The 22988-nt window shown below is 47.3% G+C and overlaps 1 protein-coding gene across 1 annotated transcript in view; it reads left to right on the forward strand.

Annotated features, from left to right (window-relative positions):
- ABCD1 (ATP binding cassette subfamily D member 1) overlaps positions 1-20815 on the forward strand; it is a 65180-nt gene extending 44365 nt beyond the window's left edge. The window contains exons 6-10 of the mRNA XM_066580596.1: positions 545-690; positions 2892-3037; positions 6331-6415; positions 9323-9448; positions 16916-20815. Coding sequence (XP_066436693.1) covers positions 545-690; positions 2892-3037; positions 6331-6415; positions 9323-9448; positions 16916-17132 — 720 coding nt within the window. The 3' untranslated portion in view covers positions 17133-20815. The remainder of the gene's footprint in view (positions 1-544; positions 691-2891; positions 3038-6330; positions 6416-9322; positions 9449-16915) is intronic.
- The last annotated feature ends 2173 nt before the right edge of the window (positions 20816-22988 follow it).

Consider the following 22988-nt stretch of genomic DNA (forward strand, 5'->3'; position numbering starts at 1 on the left):
TTGGACAGTCTTCTAATGTGTATGAGGGCCTCCGGAAATGCCCTCATTGGCAGATGTTGAGACACAAATGTCAAGCCTGGTGCGCTTGAACATGTCTGATTCTTTTATTTGCATGGGAGATAAGTCATCTAGCAGGACGTGCTGTTTAAAGGGACACTCCAGGAATTCAATAAAGTGGCCGCCGTCCTTACCGCCTGTGAGAAACTCGTTGTAGGCCTGGAGGGCTGTCGCATCCCTGTTACACTGAGTGGTAAGCCTGATGAGAATGAACGGTGTGCCGCTAGACGCCGCCGATGGCGATGCCCCTGATCTAGGATAGGTTTCTCATAGCCTGCACAGACGGTGGCCATTTTGATGAATTCTTGGACGACCCCTTTAACACTTTCACTTTCACTTACTGCTCTTCAGTCGGATGTCCGGGGGTCTCCAGTTGTGCGATGGTGCCCACCATTACTTACTGTTGTTTTACCATTTCATAGTTGCCCAGATTTACACTTTAGGGGTCACAAGTGTGTTACTGACGGTCCTCTCGTTGTTTCTGCAGGTAGAAGAGGGGATGCACCTTCTCATCACCGGACCCAATGGCTGCGGGAAGAGCTCCTTGTTTCGCATATTGGGAGGACTGTGGCCTGCATATAGCGGCGCGCTGTACAAACCACCTCCGCAGCACATGTTTTACATACCACAAAGGTACAGGAGCTCATTGTCTGGACAGCTGGCGGCGCTTTATGATCACCATGCTTGGGGGGTTTCACATCTGCGTCGGAACCTCCGTCACAGATGTGGATGCAAATACCGGAAGAAAAGGCGCCGCGTGCAGAGGTTTTTTTTTTTCTGTCTAAAAGCCACCCAGCTGGGCAGAACGCAGGCAGACCCCATTATAGTCACTAGGGTCTGTCCCGCTACTGCTCTGTTCCCCCGCCACCAGCTCCTAACCTCCGGTTCTCTGTTTACCCCTGCTGCAGCGTTCATGTGGGTGATCACCCCTGGGACCGCTGCAGCCAATAGCAGGCCCAACAGGGACATCATCCGTAACGTCCTCTAGACCTGCCGGGGGGCTTCAACTTTAGGAAGCCCCGCTGACAGGTTTATGGGACATTATCATGCCAGAAGACCCAGTGATGTCACCTGTCAAATGCTGTGGTGCCGGAGCGCAAAAACGGCGCTCAGACGCCACGGTGAGTATATTGCTTTTTTTTTTATTTATAGTTTTGGGCACGGGGGCCAAAACTGAATAAAAGAATTAAGTCGGACAATAACCTTTGTCTCCTTAACATCTGTGACTCTTTTGTGATTTCTGTTATCTCAAGTTCCCAGTTTAGAGCCTGGGTTCACACAGGGCGGATTTGCAGCGGCAATTCCGCACGGAATTTTGCCGCGGCAAATCCGCCCGCGGCCGCTAATCTCGGGATTAGCCAGCCATGTTGACGAGATTTTCTCAGAAATCTCGTCCACGCGGGACGGCCAATCTGCTGCGGTAAGTTCGGCTGAAACCACGCCTGCGCCGCCACAGCCACGGTTTCAGAATATGCAGCATGTCCATTCTTTTTTTCTTTCCGCCGCGGCCGCACTCTCCTCTATGGGAGCGCCGGCCGCAGCGGAAACGCGAGCGGCCGGGCCGCTTCAAAGCCGCCGCGGGTTTTTCCGTGGCGGTTCTTCCGACGGAAATCTCGCGGTTTTGGCTGCGGCCAAACCGCGGGATTTCCGACGGGAATACGCCCCGTGTGAACCCAGGCTTAGAACTCCCAACTTCTTGCCTAAAAAAGGTGGAACAATTATCATTTTAAAAAAATCATTCAAACGAGCGAAAGTGAACAGTAATTGTTCGGTCTAAACGCGGGCCAACGACTGAACGGCGGACGAGATTCGCTCACTTTTCGTTCATTCGTCTGTTTTATGCCGGACTTAAAACCATAGTTTGCTCGTTCGCTTAATTATTGTTAGGTTTAAACAGCTCGTTAAGTCCCTCTCCTTCGATTATACACACCATACTATTTATTGACCACCTGTCCATTATTGATCCCCTATTCTGAGGACAGGTGATCAATCGTAAAAATCCAGAAGAACCCCTCCAATTGTGAACATTCTTTACAGCTGTATTTAGAACAAACTAGAGGACATATATTTAAGTGCTCACTTATGTCAGTGACTACTTAGTAGTATTCTAGTACTGTGTTTCCCTCAAAATTAGACCTATCCCGATAATAAGCCCTACCCTGATTTTCAGGGGAAGGGGGCCTTGAAATATAAGCCCTCCCCCGAAAATAAGCCCTAACTACACTACATGAAAAAAAACAATGAAAGACAATACTCCCCTAGCTGGTGGCGTTCGGGTTCCACACGCTGAGCTGCGGCAGCAGTCTTCCGTGTTGTCCTCAGCGCTGAGAGAGCATTCTCTTCCTGGTAACGGGGCTTGAATACCCCGCCTCTAGCAGGAGATTGCTGTGATTGAACCACGAGCGCTGTGGCTCAGCCAATCAGAGTCGGCACTCGATGAACCAATCACAGCTATTTAGGGAATGACATTATTGAATGGCTGTGATTGGTTCATTAGCGATTGACGAAGGTGGTGTTCCTTAACCAATCACAGCAATCTCTTGCTAGAGGCGGGGTATTCAAACCGTGTTACCAGGATGAGAATGCTCTCAACGCTGAGGACGACTCAGAAGACTGCCGGAGCGCTGCAGCCCATCATGAGGGACCTGGACGCCGCATGCTAGGTGAGTATAAAGATACCCCCTGAAAATAAGACACTGTGCTTCTTTTGGGGCAAAAATGAATATAACAGGGTCTTATTTTCGGGGAAACACGGTAGTATTGTCCTGCAGCAGCGGAGAGCCGTCCCGTGATACGTGCTCATACTGATAACAGACTACTTTCTTTGCATCCAGGCCTTACATGTCCGTGGGCACCCTCCGAGATCAAGTAATTTATCCCGACACAGCCAGTGACATGATAGCAAAGGGCTTCACGGACAAGGACCTGGAGGCCATCCTGAATATTGTCAATCTGAACTATTTGGTGCAGCGAGAGGGAGGTGAGTGCGCAGGTTTCTCAGTAGCCAAATCCATAAATTGGCATTTTTCCTCACTTCTACAGCTTTTGTCATATCAGTCCTTTCTGTGTTATGCAGAAGAGTCGAAACGTACGGCTGCAGTATGGAGACACAGCCAGCAGAGGGTGCTACAGGAACATGCTTATCTAGTCCTTGCATGTTATATAGTCAGCTAGGCCATTGTATCCTCCAGGTCAAACAGAGACAAAAGTTGGCACATTTCGGTCTCCGTTTATCTCATTAAAGTCTATAGTTCCACTCTGGATTTTGAATACCATTTCCAGCTATTTCAACGGACACCTCGGACAGAAAGGCTGAGGATAGACCTAAACGCTGACTGAACTGCGCCTGAGGGGGCGCTCACACATAGCTGAAAAAATCCACAGCAAATCTTCCATTTCTAAAAACACCCTTAAAGGGATTATCCAGGCAGCAGCCACCGGGATCCGAACAGAAGCGCTGCTCCGACCACTGCGTAGTGGCCAGTACTCGTAATTGCAGGTGCAGCTGTCATTGAAGTTCAGCTGGGGGCCACATTTCCTCATATTTCACAGTATGAGCATGAAGTTGGATGAGAGGATTTACCATTACTATAAATTCTACCAGGGATGGCAAATTAGGGGGTCTCCAGTGGGAGAAATTACTTTACAAGCCTGGTAGAGGCATGTGGCGGTCTGAGAGGTTCTGAAGCATATCCCAGTAGGTAAACCACAGGAGTAGAATCAAGAGATGAACCGTACGCTCAAGGGGTTTTTAAGCGCCTCCGCACATGAGCAGTGGAGTTGTTTTTGTTTTAACGCCTACTTTCCCGCGGAATCCGCAGCCCGTGCGCAATTCAATTGCGAACGGGCCGCAAATCGGACAGCTTCCATTGACTTCAATGGAAGCCGTCCATGCGGGAACCGCACTGAAATGGGGCATACTGCGATTTGTTTTCTGAACCACAGGGTTTACAAAAGAAATCCGAACGCCTTAATTCAGCTGGTTCTCTATGGCCGGCCTGAACTGCGGATGGTCCGCACGATTCCGCAATTCAAGCCCGCCCGTGGACATTGGGTCTCATACAGCGAGCGTGAAGGCTGAATGATTCAGAACAATTCTCGCTTGACCGAGCCAACAATGCATCTGCTGGTCTAAACAGACTGAACGAGAGCGAACGGGCCAGCGGTGACGTCACTCACTCATCACATGGTAATCGGCTCGTCTGAAAGGACCCTGGGTCGTATGTAGAATCTCACTCCAGTAGCGCCATAATGTGGACAGTCTTTGCATTACGCAAAGACACTTCGTGTCCCTCTCCAGCACTTGTGTGCTCGGGGCTGATAGTGTCCCTGTACACTTGTAGGAACTGGTAAAGTAGCTATAACACAGACTGTAGGGTTGTTGGAGGAATGGGACTAGTTTTAGCCTTCCCTCCCGTTATACCCACTACTAGAGTTTAGTGACTACTTTTCGCTTCCCTCTTGTCAAACCCAGTTCTATTTGCAGCTCTTGCTACGGAGCCGGATGGCAGCGCCCCTCTCCGTGGCGGTCCGCACCACGCTCCAGGATCTGAAGAACGGAGGGTTTACTGTTTGCATATGAGCAAAGTAAAGAGCTTAGGCATTATCCTTTCTAATCTTCCAGGGGGGAAACCAGATCTCATCTGCTCCGCTGCGCCGTCTGTCCGTATTCTGGGCTGCTTGATTACTCTACTTTGATATAAGGGAGTCAATCCTTTTATTACAGCTACATGAAGGAGTAATCCTCTTCCCAGCAAACCATATTTAGTATGGCCACCATAGCAGTTATCACCCAGCTTTCCTCCACCACTGCCATGATACAAGGGCGTGTGTTAAAAAGGACCCATCGGCTCCCTTGACATATCTGTCAGAAGCAACCATTCTTGGGCAGCTTTTGCATTGTGCTGTTCCTCCGTTATTCCTCCTGGAAGCATATAAATAAACTGACCGTTACCAGTTGGAGGCGTGTCCATACATAATCTGACGCTGTACAACATATGGACAAATGGAATTATGTATTTATTCATACATTTCCAGGAGGAATAACAGAGGAATGTCACAATACAGGATGAGCCAGAATTGTTATTTCATGTAACATCCAAGTATTTACTAAAACAGACATGTCTGGAGGGCTTCCTACATAAGAGGATATGCCATTTAGGGGTTCAGGAAAGTTGGGTGACAGCTGCTTTAGTAGCCATATTGGTTGTCACCCAGCTTTCCAGAGACAGCCAAAGGGTTTCTAGCAATAGTTCACACCCCAGCAGGGAATTGGTATTGGTAATGACCGACATGGAAAGCGCCCCTGTTTTTTTACACCCCCCTTTGGTCCATCCTGTTCTTCCTGTCTTCTCCATGCAGGCATCAACAGCGATCTGATAATTCCATCACGTAATCCATTTTCTTAACGCCATCCTTGTTCTGCTGCCAACTTGTTTCTGTTCTGGCAAGTAGAACAAAGGGAAAACAACTGACAGATGTGTGAGTCAGCCCAGCAATGAGTCCTTGTGATTGACGAAACCCAGGGGTACGTAGGGGCGCTATATCTGGTGGAGGAGACCCATAATGACCACAGGGGCGCCTGCCGTCCTCTCCGTATTTAAAGGACAATTCCATCTACAACTTTCCTTTGCACTGCTGTTCTACCTTCTGCTAAGTGACAAATATCCGCTAATCACGTGTAGACATAAGGCCGCTTTCACATCCGCATTAGGTAAAACGGATCCGTTTCTTTCCGCATTGATTTCAGTGGCGTTCCATTAGATTTCCTTTATTGGACGAGAGAATAGCGCAGTATGCAGAGTTATTTTCCCGTTCAACAAAACGGAAACCTGACGGAATGGAAGCAGACTAAAGCCTTTCCTCTTCTTTCCGTTTTTTAACTTCAGCTTTTCTCCTCCAAAACCGGAGCAGAGAGACGGAAACCCTGAACTGACCCTAACGCAGGTGTGAAAGCAGCCGAACAATACTTACTGATGATACATTTTTTAAGTGTTGACTAGGGGGAGCTTACTACAAATATAAATGGATCCCATTAAACGTAATACTAATTCTGTCTTCAGGAGTCTCCAGTGTACCCCCTAGTGGCTGCTGCAGGCGGACAAAAAACTATCCTTTAAAGCGACCCTTCAGAATTCTTCATTAGAGCAATTCTGGAGGACGTTCCCACATATCCCTGCCCTATGCCCACACTGTATCTCCAGTTCTGGTAGAACGCGGGTTTGTATGGCTTTGACTCTGTATGACGTGAGTTCTGTCTTGTGTTCCCTACAGGCTGGGACTCGGTGAGCGATTGGAAAGACGTTCTCTCTGGGGGCGAGAAGCAGCGTGTTGGAATGGCGCGAATGTTCTACCACAAGTTAGTAAAACCGCAAAAGTCTTTGCCTATATATCCCTATCCTTCGTGCACTCAGATTGTGCATTGTGGATGAGTTGATCAATCACGTCTTTAATGACCGCGTTGTCGTAGTGTAGAAGGAGGACTATAGAAAAAAACCGCTTTCCCTGACTACTATTTTGTTCCTCATAATTGTTGGTTTTCAAATTCCCTATGGCACCTCTAAGGGGTCAGATCTGTGGATTCATTAAAGGGGTTATCCCCAAATTGACTTGTATCACCTATCCTATGATAAGTCTGCTCAGTAGTGCTCTCACCACTGAGACTGACCACTTACCCCAAGAGTCCCGTGCCCCCCTCCCCGCGTCACTTTAGGCTCGCTGCATCCAGTCGCAGTGACATGAAGGCTGAATGCAGCAACAGTTGCAGCGCTGGTCCATTCATCTCAATGGGGCTGTTGGAAATAGCTGCGTACACGCACTCAGCTCTCTCCGCAGTTCCGGTGAAGATGAGTGGAGCTGCATACGTGACCGCCGCTCCATTTAAACTTCACTATGTGGGGTGCAGTGAGATCACAGTGAGGAGGAGAGGGGTACACAGGACCCCTGTTCTCTGGATTCGGGAGGGTCTCGTCAGTGAGCCCCCCACTGATCAGACTATCCTGTGGATACGTGCTAAAAGTCAAGTCTGGTCCAACTCCTTCAACCAAGAAATATACATACCAAGCCTGGGTCCAGCATTCCTGGCACCGCCACTATTTGCCTGGTTGTGACACGCGTGATGTGGTATAGATTATCCACCCCTCATCCCAGCTGCTGTGATGTGGATAAAGGGGGTTATCTATCAGGTTCATGTAAACAACTTAGCCAACCCCTACTCTGTCTTTGTGTGGGTTTTAGCTGGCTATAAGCTACCTTTATACACGTCACCAACCCCTTGAGGACCCGGCATGTCTGTAAAGAGTCTAACATTGACTTGCAGGAATGCTGCCTTCCAATAGGTGGCGCTGCAGAGATGCTGTTCCATATTCCTTATTTGCATATTACCCAGAGGAGCATGAATGGCCTTATAAGTCTCCTCACTCACCTTCTAGGTGCTCTCCCTAAGAAAAAAAATTAGTTTTCCTGATCCACATCCCAGGCCTCTCGCTAGCGAAGCCTGAAACCTACTGCGAACTGATGAGAGGCAAACACCCCGAAACAGCTGTCTGTGTATGGATTCTGGCTTGGCTTTCAATTCCCAGTCATTGTTACAAAATTTGTATAAAGAGTCTAACATTTACTTGCAGGAATTCTGCCTTCCAATAGGTGGCACTGCAGAGGTATTGTTCCATCTCCCTTAATTGTCTATTACACAGACAGCAAACTTATTTCAATGGGCACCATGTAATGCCTTGTTTTCCCTATGGTGGCACTGCTGTTTCCTGCATGGGACCCGGTAATCACATGATCACCACCAGCTTGCTGTCACAATAGGGGGATGTTTTCCCCCTGTAACTGGGGCTCCTACAGATACTACAGTGTGAAATGAAAAATAAGAAGAGACATTATGAATGACCCCCAGAGGTCTTATATGACATCATGGGGGACATAGATGTTTAACCAAAAGAAAAAGTTAAAGCCCATGTAGACACAACAATTTGTCTTTTGAGCAACTTTTGTGTGATAATCGTTGTGTTCTTTACAGCCCAAGGTGATTTCTCAAACAGAGCGATCACCTTGCACTCCGAGTGGGGTATACAGAAGACAAGCGGGGCTGCTTGTCTTCCGCATCCAGCTGTTCTCTGCTCGGAGCGCCCGGCTGTTATACAGCCAAGCGCTCCAAGCGGGGTATGAAGAACACAGCTGGACCGCTCTGTTCTTCATACCCCGCCTGTGTTCAGGGAGCGGGAAACAGCTGAAACAATAGCATCAGCTGTATCCCGCTGTGAATCCCTGATAAGGCTGATCGTTCTCATTCAGCATGCTGAAAGATCAGCGATGGCTTAACGAAAACGGCACGGTCAGTGCAGTTAGACACAACGATTATCGCTCAAAAGACGGCTTTTGAGCGAATTTCGAGCAATAATCGTTGTGTCTAAATTGGCCGTTACAAGAATAAGTTAAAAAAAAACACTGCCGACGCCAACTTAAACCATCGCCATATCCGCCCTGCAGTCAAGGTTATACAGATTATATATCAAAACATCCGAAACAAAATGGCGAACACATTCCTGTACTTTTTTTTAACGTAAATATACAAATTTTAAAAATGAAAAAATATATACATTTTTAAAAATCTTTACCCTTAATAAAATGGGAAAAAAATAATTTCAGTGGGAAAGGGTACTAAAAAAAATAGCAATATATATGACGGGGGGGGGGATGCTGCAAAAATAATTTTGGCAGGCTAGGGGAAAAAAAGCCATAAAACTACTACTTGGGTAACATCGCTAAAGAGTGTCTGGTCCTTTAGGGCCGAAATGCTCTGGTCTTTAAGGGGTTAATATATGGAGACGCTGCAGTATGTAAATGACTATCCATAGACAGTACATAAGTAATCCTCCCTGCCAGAACGATAATCCTTATCTTCCGTGATCCATTATGGACATATATTACAAGCTGAAGCTCTGCCATTAATAGCAATGACTGTAAAACCGCAATTGCCTTTTAATCAGTTTTCCAGCACAAATCCTGATTAGACGCGGGCTCGTTACGTGATCGGCCTCCTGGGTCATATGATCGACATTAACTATAGATGTGTGTCTTAGTTCAGGCATTGGCCAAAATAAGGTTTAGCCATTCATAATGATCACCAAGTTACAAGCCTTCTGCCCCAAACAATCCCGGACCTTCTTCCAAGGGTCAGTCAGCTGTCGGTGGGATGAGATGTCAGATAAGCCAAGGGCTTCTTGTAACAATGGACAATCTGATGATCATCTCTCCGCAGACCCAAATATGCCCTCCTGGATGAGTGCACCAGTGCCGTCAGCATCGACGTGGAAGGCAAGATCTTCCTATCTGCAAAGGATGCTGGGATCGCGCTGCTGTCCATCACCCACCGGCCGTCTCTGTGGTAAGCGGATTGGTTCCATGTATGGAGTGTGATGTAGACCTAATATTGTGTAGTCTCCACCTGTTGAGGCATGGACGCCACAAGACCATCTGAGGGTGTTCTGTGGCATCGGGCACAAGACGTTGGCAGCAGTCCCTTTAAGGCCCATTTAGACACTACGATTAAATGAAAACAAAGATCTGGTACGATTATCGCACAAGATTCGCTCAAAGCCGTCTTTTGAGCGATAGTCGTTGCGTGTAAACGCGCGCCCATTGTGCATTTTTATTACCTGTTTGTTCATCGTTGTCTTTCAGTCCACTTAGGCTGGATTTACACGGGGCAGATTCCTGGCGGAAATCTTGCGGTTTGGCCGCAGCGAAAAGCTGCGAGATTTCCGCCGGGGAAGCGCTGCTTCAAAACCCGCGGCACTTAGCCGCGAGTTTTGAAGCGGCCTGGCCGCTTGCTCTTCCACTGCGGCCGGCGCTCCCATAGAGGAGAGTGCGGCCGCAGCAGAAGAAGAAAAAAGATGAATACGCTGCGGCCGGCGAATCCGCGTCGCAGCGCCGGTTTCGCCGTCCCGTGTTGACGAGATTTCTGAGAAATCTCGTCCACATGGCTGGCTTATCCTGGGATTAGCGGCCGCAGGTGGATTTGCCGCTGCGCAATTCCAGACGGAATTTCTGCGGCAAATCCGCCCCGTGTGAACCCAGCCTTAAAATCCATCGTACGGCAGTTCGCTTTTCTTTGGTTTAAATGACATTTGTTCAGTTCTTCAGTGATTTGAGGGGAGTGTTTAATCGTTTGTCGGGGCGTACATTCAGCCGGCTAAAGGCAGAGCGAATGGCTTTCGGGGGAACAAAGCTTTGAATTTTTTTAAATTTTTTTTTTTAAAAACACGCCCACCTACTGCTCAACCTTTGGCCGTGCCGTTGTGACGTACCCTGCAAGCAGCAACCAAGACCATTGAAAAATTAATTCGCCTTTTAAAACGCACGTGCCGAGGTCTCGGATTCACAGATTATTTTTATTTTTGGCACGGATGACGAAGAGATTATTTACGTTCCAATGACCATAATACCATCGTTTGTACCACCTAGTTTTTTTTCATATAACTTTTTCGCAATTCCTTAACATAGATCGCCTATAATCGGCGTCTTTTTGTTACCTTTATATTAGACATCTAGTTTTCTTCCTGTCGCTGCTAAACAGCTGGGTTGTTTGTAAAGACGAGATACGCGCGCAAACGAGATTCCCGCGCCGATACAAAGAGGCTCTTCTCTTTCCCTTCCCTAATGCACATCTTGTTCCTCATCTGTTCCTGAACAGTTTTTGCAGTGGTGCATTATCCTGGGAAAGAGGGCGCTGCCATTAGGGAATGACGCTGCCATGAAGGGGGTACCTGTCTGTACAACGGTTAGGTAGGTGGTAAGTGTCACATCCACATCGTGCCAGGACACACATACCCAGTAGAACATTGCCCAAAGCATCGCACTGCCTCCACCGGCTTGTCGTCTTTCCAGCTGGTGCATCCTGGTGCCATCTTTTCCCCGGGTAAGTGACGCACGCAGCCAGCCGTCCACACAGGGCTTCCACCTTTGTCACAAAAAAATACTGACCAAGGTAAAAGGGGTGTGGTTGGGGGCGTGGCTTATCACAACATATGTTTTACCTCCATTATTCTAGGGGCCGCAACTAGTAATAGTGCCTTTAGTAGTAGCCCCAATAATAATAGTGACTCCAATAGTAATAATGACTCTTTTAGTGGCCTCAACAGTAATAGGGACCCTCTGTGCCCTCCACGCCCTGAGCCTGTGGACAGGCAGCAACCTACAGTATCTAGAATATCACTCACCCTCTCTCTCTCTTTAGCTCCCGTCCAGTCGCTGTAATCAGAGCTGCGACCCCTGACCTCTCCTCCCGATGTGTGCCGGACGCAGACACCGGGAAGAGAGGTCAGGGGTCACTGCTCTGATTATGGCGACTGGACAGGAGCTAAAGGGAGAGTGAGTGAGTGACATACTACGGTTCCTGCCCGGCCCTGCTTTCAGATGACTGTTTTTTAATGGCTATTGATATGGCCGGTAAAAATTAAATACCGCACCGGACGTGGGACATAAATACTGGTCGGGCCAGCGAGTAACCAGCTGCATAGAAACCCTTCATCCACGTGATGTAAAAGAGAACGTGATTCATCAGACCAGGCCGCCTTCTTCCATTACTCCATGATCCAGTTCTGATGTTCATGCGCCCATTGTAGGTGCTTTGCTTGGTGGACAGGGGTCAGCATGGGCACTCTGACCAGTCTGCGGTGCCACGGCCCCATACACAGTGATGCCCTTTGTGGTCTGATACCTGTCTATCATCGCCAGCAGGAACGGTTTTTGAAGAACTTGAGCTGTAGTAGCTCTTCTGTGGTATCAGACCAGATGGGCCAGCCGTGCTTCCCACGCGTGTCAATGAGCCTTGGGCACACAGGACGCTGTTACTGGTTGTCGCTCCTCGGTCCACTGCATACCAGGAACAAAAACCTACAATTTTGGAGACGCTCTGACCCAGTCGTCTAAAAATCACTAAACTCATCATTTTCCTATTTCCCAAAAATAGGCGAGGGTCCCTCCATACGTGTTGTGGTTATACGCAGGTTTTCTCTTCCACGGTTCTCGCTTTTAGGAATTTCAGAGATCCCTTAGTATTCCATAATTGTGCCGGATCCAAAAGTCCTCTAACGTGAGACTAAGTGGGTGGTTTAGTACAATGAACACTTCCTGGAAGAGCCATCCATAAAGGGTTTTAGATTGCAGAAAAGGCCAAGCTGAAATGATCTGAACAATCCTATATTAAGGCTTTTCTGGTAATGGGTCACTTACTTCGACTAGAAGTTGTTTGGGCGCCCACCGTCTGCCATGATTGTGGGCAGTGATGGCAGCCGTCTCAGACAACCGTCTATGGGAATGCTTTTCCATTGCTAATAGTCTGTTGTTGGTGGTCACTGTGGTCAAATCTTCAGTAAAATGGCACCAGGTAAAGCCGACCTCTACATACGGAGCCGCCCCCATGGCAAGCAATGCAGATGTGGCAGCTGAAACCTCCAGCAATTAACCTCTATACCTCACGCGCGTAGACACATCTTCTGTCCGGATTACATATGGACATCACGCAACACCATTGATTTGCATGGGTATATTCAGACATGCATTTTTTTTCGTATGTTTTAGAAGAAGAAAAAAATCACATCCTCTCCTATTTTGGTCCATTTAACGGACCGAAATCTCCTGTAAAATCTATGAAAATGCATAAAACTGTTGCAAGCGTGTTCTTTGTGTTTGTTTACCAATTATCAGGAGATCATGGGAAAAATGAAGTGACATCGATTAGGCCCTCTTGCGTTTTTGTAATCCACTGTGTACCGCCCACGTGTGACAGTCGCATGGCACGCAGGAAGTGCGCAATGAAATTGCGTACTTGCTGCGGGCCGCTGATTGCCACGCACTATCTTGGTATATATGCGAGCATAATACGTGCCAAGATAGAACATGCTGCGATCTCCGCTGCACACGTGTTTCTCACAATATGTGAAATCAGCAGCATAGGAGCCTATGGCAGATTGGTACAGTGTATTCCGTGTGCAAAACCCAGACGTGAAATGCGCTGTAACAATACGCTCGTATGCCTGCCTCCATTAGGCCTTTATACCAAGGTGAGCCATGATATCCACCAGTCCTAATAATCCTTCCGCCCCCACTAAACTCAATCATAAAGCAAATGCTTGTCATTGCAGTGGAGTCCAAATCTTAAAGACTACCTGCTCTTCCAGCTAACTTTTCAGGATAAGCTGCCATGTGTGTTAGCTGACCATTCTATGACTTCTGTCTTGGATTTTCCATGAGTTTTCCCCTCTGCAGGCTGTATGTGTAATTTTCAGTTTTCTCCGCTAGCACCCCTGTGTGAGTCTTCCTTCCCCTCCTTTTTCCCTCCACTCTGCTGTGCCGCTCCATTCAAGCGGCTGATGGAAATAGCCGGGTACAAGTGCTCAGCTATCTCAGACAGTCCCTCTGAAGATAAATGGAGCTGCACCGCACAGGCGCGACCGCTGTTCCATTCAATCTCCTTCTCACTTCAGGTGGTGCAGCGAGCCCGCAGTGAGGAGGATAGAGGACATGGGATAAGTGGGGGTCTCAGCCCCTGATCAGACTTTTTCTCACTTATCCTTGTTACATCCCCTTAAAAGGGATATTCCTGGATTTACCTTTTTTTCTTTTTAAAGGTTTTATTGTCAATTTGCAAGAAAAATACGAACAATTAACAGGAGGCTCCAAGGCCAAGTAGGAGCAAAACAACAGATCCCATTCAAGTCATCAACAGTAAATGCCAGGAATACCCCTTGTAATGCCTGCTCCATAAATGGGGGCCCAGAGGAGATGGGGTACTTCTTTTAAGGGGTTTTTTAAAGTAAAAAAAAAATTAATGGGCAATAGATTAAAAAAAATAAGCCACCCTCGCCTACTTAAATCTTCACCCGTTCCAGCACAAGAATCCTCTTACTCGTCGCTGGAAGAAACTACAGCACTCACTTGCCATCATACTCGTGACTGACTGCTCAGCCAATCGCTGGCTTCAGTAGTCACGCATCATTAATGGCAGTGTGACCTCTGAGGCCTATGATTGGCTAAGTGGTCATGAGGGCAATAAATGGCATGTGACCACTGCAGCTCCTTTTAGGATTAGAATGGCAGCAACTATTCTCCTGCGGTCATCGGGGGTTAAGGGAAGCATTTAAGGAGGGGAGTGCCTTTTTTTTTAAATTTGGCTTTGGAATACCCCTTTAATTTAGTCTTTGCACAGGGCTCATACAATGCACAGTGCTTGACATCCAGGCTTTACAGCAACAACTGGGACCGCGCAGAGAAATTCAGAAGATGTGAGAACGTTCAGATCCCTCATTCTGCCTGGCCGGAGCATGCGACTTCTGTTTAATTAGGACATAATAGATCTTCATAGGCACAAGGCGCTATTATATGTGGAGCCTGTGAAGTCAGTGCCTCAGGATTGCAAGGCATCGCAGTACTATGTCGGGTTAGCACTTCAAGCAGCAATGGGGTTAAACAGCATCACTGCTGCTTTAAGTAAGGGTTGTATGGCGATTCTCAGAGAGGTGACCCCCAGCTGCCCTTTTGTGCCCCACTTCTGTCCCCTTTTATCGTCACAGATGGGGAAGTTGGATGGCTTCCAGCCTTGGCCTCCATGAAGGGGACCCTCGGACAATGAAGGCTTGTTCTTCCCTCCTCTGCAGTACGGACAGTGACATGCAGCTCAGAGACGGCGAGGCTTCGCCCAGTAAGGATGAGGGCATTCACCACGCTGCTTCCTCTGCTCTTTCAATCAGCCGGGCACTGTCCTGCCGCCTCTGCATCCAGGCTGACGTTACTCGTCCTTTTACATGATTGCTCTATTAACGTCTCCGGCAGCAATCAGACAAAGGAGATTTATACAAGGCTTCTCTTAAGGGGAATGATGGGGATGTACATCGACAATTGTGTGCCAGTGAATGGCGCTCGGATTGGGACTCCTGATTGTCGTCTCTCGCGCCATGCTTCCCCTATGTACAACCCTCCTCCTCCACGAAAAAAAGGAACTCGGATGAGCAGTCTCCATGTTCGGACTTCTGCGTCTCTGTAAGGGGTGAAAGACGTGTTGGTTACTTAAAAGGCCACAAAGCTGGAGACCCCCTTTACATTAACCCCTTCTAATCCACTGTCTGACGTCTAAAGACATTATGATTTAAGGCTGTACAGCTCCGATGTTGGCAGACGTCTGTCGGAGTTCTCTTACTGTATATTGCCAGCCTCTCTGCTGCCTAAGCTTATCCAATGTATCACCTAATGCAGTACTGGCTTTAGCCAGCAGATAGCGCCGTTGTATAACAGCAGAAAAAGAGTAAGCCCCCTAGGAAAACCAGGATAGAAATTGGATTGGAAAGGGTTAAAAATAGGTGCAAAAATATACTGCCCAGATTTTTTTTGGGGGGGGGGGGGGGTTTAGATGCTGCTATCATCAGCAATATTTGTCACGAATGTCAAAAATTTGTTGCCCTTCTATTTTTTTTTTTTCTTGTTAGTTTTTGTTAATTTTCTAAAACCTTAAAACTTTTGGGTGTACTTGTACACCTTCCGGCATTGAGGTTTATATTGAGCAGGATTGGAAGTGGTCCAGTTTCATACACAGTGGGTTCCGGCTGTCTGTCTTTGACAGCTAACAGCCGCAATCTGCAATCACCGCTGTTAACTCTTTTTATGCCAGTTCTGCCACGTGTCCCCCGTCCTCCTCACTGCAGGGTTATTGCACCCCCACAGTGAGGAGGAGACTGAATACAATGCTGGTCGCACAAGCGCACTCATGCTTCATTCACTTTCAATGGGACTGCGAAGATAGCCGAGCGGCAAGCTCTTGGATATTTCCGTCAGCGCCGTTGAAATGAATGGAGCGCTGACCGTGCATTCTTGCCAATTTTCCATTCATTCAGTCACTGTGGGAAAATAGCGACCCCCATTCTATAGATCAGGGGCAGTCTTAGCAGTGAGACTTCCACTGATCAACAAGTTATCCCCTATCCTTGGTACATCACTTTAAAATACATGGGAGTCCTTGCTAGGCTCCGGGCTGCCATGTGTACCCATTGGCACCCCGCAGTTGTGTTGCATGGGGGCTGATGGGCCTCCCCCACTTCAGCTGGCTGCTTAGATGCAATGTCAACTTTTGTCAGCTGCATTTAGAAACCGTTAACAGCAGCGCTGATTGTGGCCCTTTCTGACGGGTCTCCGCTGTAAGAACCAGCCAGCACCCGTCAGGTATAGAGTGGGCTTGGCTCCCGAACCTGCTGCATATAGCACCCACGACCGGCTGTCGTACTTTTACAGCAGGTAGTCATTATGGGGTTAAACAAACCACCCTGGTCGGTAAGCTCTGTCTGGTATTGTAGCAAAACCCCTTTCAAATAAATGGGGTTGAGTTGCAGGACCAGACACAACCTGTGGGCAAGAGAGGTGCTGTTTAGACAAAACCTTTTGCCGGTGTTGCACATTGATACAATTTTACCTATTTGTTACTGGCCTGACTCGCTACTAGTATACGAGATCAGAAGGTGCCACATTAGGGTAAAGTTATCCGAAGTGACTATGGAATGTGCATGGGGGCCTTCCGATTGTCCTCCGTAGAGCGACAGAAGGATTGGGCGTGTTTAATTTCTAATTTTGTTTTCCCTGGAGAAAAGCCACCGCCACAGGTGTCCGGCAGCGGCTTACCTCCCTTGATCCATTGAAAATGCATGAACGCTGAACCGAACCGAGCACTTATGTATGTGAGGCGGACGCAACAAATGGCTTACGGCCAAAGGAGCGCTCAACTGACCAGTATAGAAGGTGTACGGGGAAACTATACTTGTATGCATGACATCTGCCTCTGACCACTGCTTGTTTTCCTCCCCTTCAGGAAATACCACACTCACTTGCTGCAGTTCGACGGCGAAGGAGGCTGGAAGTTTGAGAAACTGGACACGGCGGCTCGTCTCTCGCTGACGGAGGAGAAGCAACGACTAGAGCAGCAGCTAAACGGAGTGCCAAAAATGCAGCAGCGGCTCAACGAACTGTGCCAGATCCTGGGAGAGGATTCCGAGGTGTCCGGCAGCGAAGCCGAGCAGCCTGTGTAAGGACATTCCTAGGTGGCATCGGCACCCATCGCTGTCCAGGTGTGTCCAGCCCATAGCTCCACCAGTAGCTGCTGGGTGGCACCAAGTATCCGCACCCGCCTATCAGCCATTCTTTATTTTATTTTTTCCTCCTGTGATTTATATTAATCGTCTGTAGGATACAACAGACCATAATAACGCAGATGATCCTGGTAGGCAAGGAGTTAACGTGCACTTTGAAGTCACTGGGCGCCCCCGTGACACGCTTCCGACTTTGAATGTGGTCGTCCTGCGAGCTGCGTCAGCTATAGGCGGGAGTCATTTCTGTCCTTCTATGGAAAGTAGAAACTTAGATTGTGGAATCAATCCAGAAAATGTGAAAGCAATGGTGGTCGGGGGTCTTTGTATCCCCCTCTAAATCAGAGCCTTCCCAATCATACATTTAAAGGGGTTGAATACTTTTTAGCGACCTCCACCCTTTCTGTGGTGGGATGTTTTCCTGCACTGATACCTCAGAAAAGAGTATAGATGAGCTATTCTGTACCGCTGCAGGACTCGCCCTATGGAGAGAAGACTGCAGAAGTATTCAACCCCCGAAAACTCTGTTTCTCATATGCAAAGTACATGTAGTAAGCGAGTCCCAACCTGTGATGTGACACAAGCTCACCGTGGACCGACCGACGCTGTGAGGATTTGGGGTTCGGATAGTAATTTTAGCTGGTAAATTTCTTGTTTTGATTAACTCTAAACGGTGCCCGTCTCGCGGTTGGCATCGTTTGTGTAATGAGCCATAGCATTGATTCTGTAATGTATCACGTGATCGCAGCTGCGGCGTTACTTTTAGGTGCAGTTTTACGTCAGATCAGCTGAAGAGGGAAAAGTTAAAAACTAAATAAATAAAAATCAAGATTTCTGCTTGCTGTCAGTGAATGGAAAAATGTTTTGAAATTGTATCCCTTCCCCAAAGCATGCTTATCGGTTGCCGAGTCCACTGAATGCACATAAATCCGTGCAAGCGGTTTCTGAGTGACCATTCGCTGCTGCTGTCTCTCCCTGGATTAAAACCAACCAGAGACGGCGGCAGGGAAGGTTCTTTCAAAGACCAGCAGGGACTCTTCAGCCGAGGATCACTCGCACGAATTTATGTGTTTTCGGGAACCGATGAGCGTTATGTGGGAGGGCAAGTGGGCATTCGCTTGGAGGCGCACATTGAACAAGCGCACACCTCCCTGCAAAGTTATTGGCTAGTCGTTTTTAGGGGAGCTGAAGCAAAGCGACTAGTGAACGAACTCTCGCTCATTCTGCGGTTGGTGGCCGTCTAATTTGATGATCGTTGTGCCCTGTAAAGGCATCCTAGCTTGGCAAACCCTCAGCTGTGAGAAGTTTGGAACTGAGATGCTAAGAAGTTGTCAAACTTTTTGTTTTTCAACGGTCACATCCCATCAGTCCCAACTTCAGGATTTGTATGCATTGTAACGTTCTGCCGTAGGATGCCTAGAGTAAGTGGGTCAAGCAGCTGGGGTCACCAATGCCAGCCCATGAAATGCCCAGCGGTAGTACCGTAGCTTTAATTAATTTCTCTTATCAGCTAGCATATCAGTAATGCAACTTCAGTGTTTCCTTATGGGGAAACAATCATTGTGGTAATGCCTCAATTTTACCACAACTCATGGGTGGTGCTATAGAGTCCAAGCCGTAGTTTTATAGGCACATGTTGTTTTATCACATTATATACTCTCTTTTAAAGGAAATGTACACTTCTGCAAACATTTTATTGCATTACCGCATCCCGTATGACAAAGGAAGCCAATTTGCCTATAGTTTTGACTTCATAAAAAACAATCCTATCGTTTTTTGTATACAGGTCCCATACAGACCAATGTATCTTTATGGTAACACATTACATAACTTATGTTGTATCAATCCAAAATCACATTCTATATTCTAGTTCAGAGCTGCAGTCACCATTATTATTTTAAGTCTCGCATCTCCCAGCACCCCTTGCTTGTTCAGTGTCTGCACAATGCATTTTAATGCTAATTTGAATTTTGAGAACTATAGACTGTATGCCAGACCGTATACAACACTTCAATATAGAAAAGAATTAAAGGGGTTGTCCAGGGTTAGAAAAACATGGCTGCTTTTTTTCTAAACACAGCGCCACCCTACTCTATAGGGTTGTGTCTGGTATTGCAGCTCGGCTTTATTAAAATGAATGGGAGTTGAGCTGTAATACCAAACACAACCCACGGACAAGGGTGGCGCTGTGTTTGGAAGAAAACAGACATGTTTTTCTAACCCAGGCACCTTGAATTTCAATATCCATTCCTTTTATTCTCCTTGTAGATAAGCCGCTGCCAGGGGTGTTTGCCTGCGGCATTCTCTACCTTCCTTATGGAAAACGCATGAATGCTCAGCCCAACTGATCGTTATGTGTAGGGAGGAGGATGTCATGTCAGGAGAAATGGCTATCGGCTGAACAAGCATTTAGCCAAAAGCGTATGGGAACTTTTAAATCAGGTGACACACGATCAGGCCGGGCTCAAACACGTGTGTCGGTGTGCCAAGCGTGTATCTCATGCGCAAGCACGCAGCAAGTAGTCATATGGGCACGTAATATGCAATTAAATTACGTTTGTCTGAGCCTGGCCCAACTGTTACCAATACCAACAAGCTGAATTATGAATGCAGCTCTGGAGTATAATACAGGCTGTGACTCGGCTTCAGTACTGGATAAGTCATATATGTACAAAGTTTCTCAACTTTTTAGATTTTTTTTTTATACCAATATATACCGTAAACTGGGATTGGCAGGTAGCGTACCCCGTCCGTATACCCGCTAGGTTCTCTGTTTATATAGGTGGCCACTTCAGTGCAGAAGTGATACCATCTCTCCAGATTATGTTACCTTGAATTGATGGTGCTGAAAGCGTAGCAGAAGCCTCACACAGCCGCTCAGGCAGATTGCATCTCACCTAATCACTTAAGCAGGGCAGATTTACAGGCCCGCGCATTCCCTGTAAGCCGGCGTGTGCCTGCGAGGCGCCATCACTTATACATTGGCGCTCTTTATGAGTTTTACCTCTGATGAAGCCCCAGCACCGCTGCTGACAGATATCTGGAGCGTAGCCCTAGTGTATCATCATATGAGTTCTCCAGGTGGATGACTGTATCTATGAGCACGTGTGTAAGGGGGGTACACCCTGAGGGAAATACGACATTTCATAAGTGTGAGACAATTTATCACTGTTTCAACAGGCCTGTGAAAGTAAATATGGCCGCCGCAGCTGTGACCGGCCGCGTATTTGCTCTGTTGGCTTGGCAGAACAATAGTAGTATGTACAAAGGCAATGACTTTAGATCTTCTTCTTTAAATCAGACCCCCCCCCCCCCCCCCACTCCTTCCCCCAAGAGATTATCACAACTGTCATTTTACTTTTTCTTGACTGACTCCGGTTTCTCCATTCAGAGACATGAAGGAAGCTGAGGTCTTGGCGGTTGTTTAGGCCCCTCAACCGTGTAGGATCCTTAAAGGTGTTGGCCAGTTTTAAACAATTGAAGGTTATCCCTGTGGATATGTCATCATTAGAAACTACAGGGTTCCCACCGATCAGCAGATTGCCATGCTGGTGTGATTGTGCACAGAGCTGATGTGTGCAGGAAGCAAACAGCTCCGTTTCCGTTGCAGTGGCCAGACTTGGTATTACAGGTGGAGTTCTCATTCACTTTATTGGGAACCTTGCCTGTATTACCATGTCTGGCCACTGCAGGAGGAACAGAGCTGTCTGCTTCCTGCACACAACAGCTCTGTGCATAACGCATTAGTGGGGTCTCAGGGCAGTGCACCCTCTCCGGTCTACCGTTGACGTCAGTCATAATTGATAGGCCATTAATAGTTTAAATTTGGACAACCCCTTTAAAAAATAGCAGATCTGATGTATCAAAGTGAGGATGGCACACACAGAAGAAGACGCCTATAAAAATATGATACGCGTCAATTTCTGAACATGGGAATATCAATATCAACTCAGCCTTGACCCATCAGATCTGCCATTTTTTAAAGGGGTTGCCCAGTTTTAAAAGTATCAATGCCTATACATCCTGATTGCCATCAACAGTAGATAAGCAGGAATATGCTGCCTTGGGACCCCACCGATGTGCTTGTGCACAAAGCTGATGTGTGCAGGAAGCAAACAGCTCCATTTCTACTGCAGTGGCCAGACTTGGTATTGCAAACAAAGTTCCCATTAAATTGGATGGGAACATTACCTATGAAGTATTTGTACAATGTGAATGATCCCAACAGATTAGCTCCCCATACTGTATCTCAGCTTTCTGAAACCTTGTAGGAAGAAAGAACGACTGGGGGGGGACATTTATCAAAACTGGTGCAAAAGAAGATTGAAGGCAGTTGCCCACAGCAACCATAGCTGATGCTTAGATTCTATGGGCAGGTTCTCTAATTTACCCCGTACTGCTAGTTTTGATAAATCTCCCCTATTGGGCAATTAACCCAGAATATTCAGGTTATGATTTGCACTCTGGCTGGGGGGCACATTTTAGTGCATTGTGTGCGGAACCTATATATATAACTTATGAGTCATGAATCATTTTTGGGTTATTACAGCAGAAAAAAGAGGAATTAGTCTTTACATGCACCATCCAGTCATGCACACCACGTGGCTCTGATAGAAGTGTCTGTAGACGCTTCCTCATTGCGTAACAGTCCCTTCGCTAGGCTGTCGAGTAAGTAATCGCAGAACTTTTACTGGTTCTCTCCAAAGCGATAAGCGGCACTACAGACCCGGCCAAGACCGGTGCAGATAAATGTAAACCCATGAACATATCTTACAGTCCCTTTTTAAAGCGACCCCCTCCGATCCTGGAGAAACAAAGATGGCTGCACCGCTTCTCCGACTTTTACGTTGGCTCGTCTAAAAGGACCCTCAGCCTATAGACAGAATAGGAATTGCTGGGTGACTGCCTCTGTGGGAGCAGTTGTCATGGCGGCCAGGTTGGTTGTTGCCCAGCTTTCCCTGCAACAGATGGTTATTTTTTTTTTTCTATATGCCAGCAGGGATTGGGTTAACTAAACTTGATCGTTTATTTTGTAGCGCAGCGGGGGAGCGTATTAATTAAAGAGTCAGATTACACCAGCGCAGTCCGCTCCCAGGTAATAAATACACAGCTCCCTTTGTGTGTTTCATCATGCCACACTACAGCCTCAGTTTGCACCCCCAGGGCGGCTTCAAGGAAGAAGGCTTTGTCTTATTGTTGGATGAAGGGGGGGGGTGAAGACGCAGATTGTGAAACATGGAGGTGTCTGGGAATATAACAGCTGTACGCCCGAGCACAACCCTAGTGTGGCGTTCTAGAAGGTGGATACAATTGCAAGCGATTTTTTTATTTTATTTTTTTTAACTCCCCCTCCCCAAAGGAAAAAAAACAGATTACTAAAACAACGAGGGAGTCAGAACTAGTGCAAGGGAAGAATTGGCGAGCCGTTGCCCACAGCTCTTATTTTGTAGAGGGATGAGCGGCTGCTTAAAGGTATCTTAACACGGATCGACTATCGTACAGAGAGGCGCTCATTAGAGTTCTTTAACAGAGATCGATGATTGTTCGTTAGCGGATCCCTATAAAAATACATTCACAAGTCGTTCAGATACGAGCAACTGTGACTTTTTACCAGGCGACTTTTCAACAATTTTTTTTTTTTTGGTTAAGCTGAAACTGAACAACTAGTAAGCAAATTATCATGCGGCGGCGTTTACATTGTAGTCTACTGTATGAATTCGCATTGAGGAGCGATTATTCCTCCGATAGACGTCCTGCGTAAAGGTACCTTAACACCGCTAATCTTAGGAAAGGCACCCA

The sequence above is a fragment of the Eleutherodactylus coqui genome, chromosome 10 (assembly GCF_035609145.1).
Source record: "Eleutherodactylus coqui strain aEleCoq1 chromosome 10, aEleCoq1.hap1, whole genome shotgun sequence".
Lineage (NCBI taxonomy): Eukaryota > Metazoa > Chordata > Amphibia > Anura > Eleutherodactylidae > Eleutherodactylus > Eleutherodactylus coqui.